Source organism: Doryrhamphus excisus, unplaced genomic scaffold, assembly GCF_037039965.1.
Source record: "Doryrhamphus excisus strain RoL-2023G ecotype Guam unplaced genomic scaffold, RoL_Dexc_Guam_v1.1 HiC_scaffold_24, whole genome shotgun sequence".
Classification (NCBI taxonomy): Eukaryota; Metazoa; Chordata; class Actinopteri; order Syngnathiformes; family Syngnathidae; genus Doryrhamphus; species Doryrhamphus excisus.
In genome coordinates, this window is record NW_027621862.1 from 4,856,984 (window position 1) to 4,862,983 (window position 6,000).

Genomic DNA, 6,000 nt, shown 5'->3' on the forward strand with positions numbered 1-6,000 from the left:
CCTAGCATGTTTTTGGAATGTGGGAGGAAACCGGAGTACCCGGAGAAAACCCACGCATGCACGGGGAGAACATGCAAACTCCACACAGAGATGGCCGAGGGTGGAATTGAATCCTGGTTTCCTCGGTGTGAGGTCTGTGCGTTAACCACTCGCCCGCCGTGCAGGCCCCAGGTATCATGTTCTTCCGTTATCATCATCGCTAAATTAAACACGGGAGATAGGGTGGACAAAATCGGAACCGGAAATGGGAATCAGCTCCAAGCACACCTGGGCGTCTGGAATAGAGCACGACTTCCCCTTTAGCAGGTAAGGCTGCAGACAGGTGGGATCAAAAAGGTAGTTGAGCTGCGCCCCAAAACCTTGTGCAAGCTGGAGATATACAAGACTGAAGAGGCAGCCGGTAAGAAACTGAAATTGCCCTTAATATTAGCGCTGTGATGCGACTCTTTATTTATTTACTTTATTTATTTATTTATTTATTTACTCAAACCTCCTGGCACTCCCCTGTAAGACCAAGCTCCGAACCTGGGGAGACAGAGCCTTCTCCATCGCTGCCCCCACCCTCTGGAACTCTTTGCCCCATTCACTCCGCGCTTGCCCCGACCTTCCCACCTTTAAAAAACAACTCAAGACCCACCTCTTTAAATCTGTTTTTAATGTCTAACCTTTTATATCTGACTGCTGTGCCCCGCCCCGCTTTTACTCATGTTTTAACTGTACTCATGTTTTTACTCATGTATTAACCAATGAATGTTGTATTTTGGTGTGTCTTTTATTCTGTTTACTTGTTTTATTCAACTTCATTCTTTTGTAAAGTGTCTTTGAGTATCTTGAAAAGCGCTATACAAATAAAATGTATTATTTACTATTTATTTATTTATTTATTTACTTATTTATTTATTTATTTATTTATTTATTTATTTATTTATTTATTTATTTATTTATTTATTTATTTATTTATTTATTTATTTGGATAGGACGGCCGCCGACGATGCACGCCTCATTATTTTAGTTATTGTGATTGAATTAAAAGCTGGAATACCGTCCATCGCCGTGTGATTCATTTAATTGGCGCTAATTGGCCTGAATAGAAGGTTTGGGGCATCGAAAGGAATGCGTTATGCTCCTTCCTTTACACACTCAGTGTGCTTATATCTTAAACTGGAGCCTTTTATAATAATAATTTTAGTTATATGACAAAACAGGTGCAATGCAAATGGTTAAATTAGTAAATAAATAAGTAAAGTAAATAATAATTATTATTATAAGTAAATAAGCAAATCAAATAAAATGACGTAATAATGAAGAAAGAAATAAAGTAAAGAGTAGGTTAACAAATGCAGATAAAGGGGATCAAAATATTTCCAACCGTTGTCAAAAAATGCTTAATGTACTGCTGAACAACATGGCACTGATTTATATACTTATATGTAGTATATATTATTGTTGTGTGTTGTGTATATATTATATACATATGTATATATAGTATGTATATTGTACTTATACACTTTCCGTTTTTTATTTGGAAGGTTTTCACCTGTGCTGTGCTGTGCTGTACCGTTCTATGATGAGACTTGCACCTCGCAAAATAAAACAAAAGACAGCAAAGCACCGAGTGGATCCAGTCTTTCTTCAGTGTGGCTACTCAGCCCCCCCTTTTTCAAGTTGAAGGGATGCACAAGGCCAGGAGGAACTTGACCGTTGGGTTCACTTGGCTTCTCTTCTCTGGACTTTTTTTTATGGTCCACATAATTCTGTGACGGCTTAATGACGCTTGTATATACTCGATATACCTTTTAATACGCCGCAGAGGTGATCTGGGGTCATGGACTGGTGGCATGGACTTTTAAAATGTCAGATTAAATCGGCCAATATGATGAGCGGGTGCAAAGAGGGGTGGTGTAACAGGAACTGGTGCGCTGCACCACTAACCTTTTTAAACATGGCAAGCTCTGTGCTATGATGCGCTCTTTTACATATTTGAAACACTTAAAAAATGCCTCTTAAGTTGAATGTCTATGTCAACAAATGGAACTGTTGAATCGTATCAATCGTATTTTAACCCGTGTATCGAATCATTTACCACAAAGAGGTGTATGTCCCTACTTATTATAGGTAAAAACATCTTTCAAACTGCTATTAATCGTGATTAATTGAGTTAACTATGTGATTAACCAAAATTAAATATTGTAATCAATTGACAGCCGTAATAATAGTACAATGTGTATACAAACATACAGTATGTGCTTACGTATATCATATGTAGTACTATACAGTATATAGAATTTATTTTATGAAATTGTAATTATTTTTAATTAATATATAATATAATAATATATAAAATAATATTGAATAAAATATAATATAGAATAAATATTTAAAATTTTAATTATAAAATGATGTATATAGAATTTATTTTATGATTTTTTTTATTATTTTTAATTAATATATAATATATTAATATATAATATAATATAGAATAAATATTTTAAATTTTAATTATAAAATGCTGCATACTAATAAGCATACAAATATGTCCTTGAGCATTTTTTTATGCTACAAATAATGCTGTGTCCTCTGCTGTGGTGACGCATAGCATAGCATAGTATAGCATAGCATAGCATAGCATTGATAATCATTCTAACAATACTAATACCCATGAAATAAAAGTTAAGCTATAGATGTACATGTACATGCAGTATATATTTGACCTAAATACTGAACACTTGGCAAGTCACATGACAAAAAGGCGGCTTGACCTACATGATCATCACGTCAGCGTTTACCATCCCGTTACTTTCATACTTCCAAGCTCACGAGCCGCGCTAGCATGTCGCTGATCGTAAACACTAATCTCTCGGTTGCGTTGGCGAGCCGTTAGAGTTTTGGAACGCTGACAGTCAAGGCTTTCCTGTCTCGGTGTGGCTGACCCACTGTGGCTGACCCACTGTGGCTGACCCACTGTGGCTGACCCACTGTGGCTGACCCACTGTGGCTGACCCACTGTGGCTGACCCACTGTGGCTGACCCACTGTGGCTGACCCACTGTGGCACATGAGACTAGAATGCTAATGCAAAGCCTGGACACGAGGATCTTTTGACATCAGTTCCTTCTTCCTCCAGGCTGATCATAAATCAGTTGGACCTCTTGTAGCGCTGATGACAGACAAAGGGATCCTGGATCTAACACTGGGATCCGCTCGGGATAACTAGGAATAACTTTGACTTCTGTGTGTCCTACCTTATCATCATTGACAATGGATACTTTTCAATGGGTAAAATAAGTACTTGATATACTTCATTGTAATATACATACATACAAACTCAGGGTAGTTTTACTTTGTTGTAGTTATTCATATATTCATTTTCTACCACTTATCCTCACTAGGGACGCAGGGGTGCTGGAGCCTATCCCAGCTGTCTTCGGGCGAGAGGCGCGGTACACCCTGGACTGGTGGCCAGCCAATCACAGGGCACATATAGACAAACAACCATTCACACTCACATTCATACCTATGGACAATTTGGGAACTCGGGTCTCGTAGCTGTGGGGCCTGCATGCTAGCCACTCATCCCCCATGCAGCCCTGTTTTAGTTATATTTAGTTGTATTATACGCTGGTCCATCACCATCTAGAGAAGGTATTTCTTGGTGTCATCATTGAACTCCATATTTGCTGAGATAAATATGAGCTATTGGGGCGTTGATGTGACAATCCCGTTTTGGCCGCCTCTGCGTCATGCCCATGAGAGAGTTGATTATCTGAACATACCTTACCAAAATGTCACGCCGGCTGCCCCCGGGGAACCCAACCAAAACCCTCTTTCCGGGGCGGGCGTGCGTATATATGAGGTAGCACCTTGCACCATAGCATCAGAGCGCCGCTGACAGATGTGAAGCTACTTAACGCTCCCAGGCGAGAGGAGATCAAGATGCCAACCACTGCTCCCAGTTCCAGAATCCTGCTTGCGGCCAGAAGACCTGGTGAGTGGACGTCACACAAGATCATTCATGTCGCCACCATTTGGACTGACTTTATTTTCTTATGTTTGTAGGCAAAATATCCCAAAATGTGGATCTTTTTAAAGGTGAGTTTAGTTTAGTTTAGTTTAGTTTAGTTTAGTTTAGTTTAGTTTAGTTTAGTTTAGTTTACTTTACTTTACTTTAGTTTAGTTTAGTTTAGTTTACTTTAGTTTACTTTAGTTTACTTTAGTTTACTTTAGTTTACTTTAGTTTAGTTTAGTTTACTTTAGTTTACTTTAGTTTACTTTACTTTAGTTTAGTTTACTTTACTTTACTTTACTTTACTTTACTTTACTTTACTTTACTTTACTTTACTTTACTTTACTTTACTTTACTTTACTTTACTTTACTTTACTTTACTTTACTTTACTTTACTTTACTTTACTTTACTTTACTTTACTTTACTTTAGTTTAGTTTAGTTTAGTTTAGTTTAGTTTAGTTTAGTTTAGTTTACTTTACTTTACTTTACTTTACTTTACTTTACTTTACTTTACTTTAGAGTATACTGATCAAAGTTACACTGAAGTACATCATGCATGCAGGCTGAGAAAGGCTATTAGTACTGTCTAACATTTGCAGCATTTCTTGAAATGCTGGCTTTTCGATTGCATTAAAGAGCAGCATTTGATTTGCGATGCCTTTCTGTGAACGCATTTCAATTTAGGTTGTATTTAGCCAAATGTTCCCACGCTCTGTTTGCCGTTGTTCTCTGAAAGCGTCTCGGTGCTGAACCAACAAGAACCATTTAGTTTCTTCTCCATGTTGCCGTAAATGTTTTTTTTTTTTTTTTTAATCCAGAAAAAATTCCAGACTATGATCCCAACATCCCAGAGCCGACAAGGAGAGCCGAGCTCCTTAAATGTAAGGGAGGGGGGGGGGGTCTATCTATTTTAGTCTATTTTCTGTGCTGAAAACAACTTGTTTGATTTTTATTTCCTATTTTTTGAAAGACTGGATCAACCTTTCTCTGGATAGCAAGACAGCCAATAAAATGCTGTGGATTACGGAGGATGGATCCCAAGTGTGCCGTATGACTGATGACGTAACCTGTCCTGTATGGGACAGACCGGAAAGATACGAGTATGTTCCTCAGGTAGGTGTTTAACTCAAACATGTACCGTACATTACACATACACAATGAATGTAAGTCTATACTACGACTGTACTGTTTGACAGTAGCAGTGGGGCAGTAGAGGAGATTATAATACAATAAAGATGGTTTCCATATTTGTGAGATGATTCATGAGATTCTTTTCCACTTTAAGGTTCTATGCAAAGAAGGAATCTTGGGCTTCCGAGCCTACTGGGAAGTCAAGTATTCCGGATGGGTGGTGGCCGGGGTCACCTATGAAGGTACGGGCCGCAGGGGAAGCGATGGACCATGCGGCCTGGGTGAAAACGAACAGTCCTGGGGTCTGGGCTGGGGCGGATCCCACTACCAGGTGTGGATCAACGGGATCAACGATGAAATCTCAGACATTCCGCAGTGCAGCACCATTGGTGTGTACCTCGACCAGCCGGCGGGGGTGGTCAATTTTTACGCGGTGGAGAATGAAGAGGGGCAAGGGGGGGGATTGGGCAGGCAGGAGGTGCGACTCTTGAGGCAGATTAAAAGCTCCTTCAAGGGGAGGATGATGCCAGGTTTCTGGGTTGGACAAAAGTCGTCATGTATGCTGATTACCAAACAATAAAACATAGTTTTTTTATTATTATAATTTTTATGCATTTCCATTGAATCATACAAATATTATGGGCTGAACACTTTAAAGAAGGGGAAAATGCAAGAATTGTTTTTGTAGAAAAGGTTGTATATAGAACTTGTATTTACAAAAGTAAAAAGAAGCCTTTGTTTTGATGTATGCACATGAAATATTGTATTGTACCAATGTGTGGTAGTACTATTTTGCATTTTTCTGTGTGATTTTTCTGAAATAAAATACTTCAATTATAGCGCTTGACTTTAATGTCTGTACTGA

At 38.6% G+C, this 6,000-nt stretch overlaps 1 protein-coding gene across 1 annotated transcript; it reads left to right on the forward strand.

The window, feature by feature from the left end:
* Positions 1-3,537: 3,537 nt before the first annotated feature.
* On the forward strand, positions 3,538-5,796 carry LOC131109809 (stonustoxin subunit beta). Its single transcript, XM_078788656.1, has 5 exons — positions 3,538-3,984; positions 4,056-4,088; positions 4,823-4,885; positions 4,975-5,117; positions 5,290-5,796. Exons 1-5 carry the CDS (start codon positions 3,933-3,935, stop codon positions 5,713-5,715), a joined length of 717 nt encoding a protein of 238 aa, XP_078644782.1. The 5' UTR covers positions 3,538-3,932; the 3' UTR covers positions 5,716-5,796.
* Positions 5,797-6,000: the final 204 nt, after the last annotated feature.

What these genes read in the sequence shown, in the direction of transcription:
- LOC131109809 (XM_078788656.1), top strand. Translation starts at nt 3,933, where the DNA reads ATGCCAACCACTGCTCCCAGTTCCAGAATCCTGCTTGCGGCCAGAAGA. An exon ending in GCTTGCGGCCAGAAGACCTG is followed by an intron (nt 3,985 to 4,055) that starts GTGAGTGGACGT and finishes TTATGTTTGTAG; the next exon opens with GCAAAATATCCCAAAATGTG. An exon ending in GATACGAGTATGTTCCTCAG is followed by an intron (nt 5,118 to 5,289) that starts GTAGGTGTTTAA and finishes TTCCACTTTAAG; the next exon opens with GTTCTATGCAAAGAAGGAAT.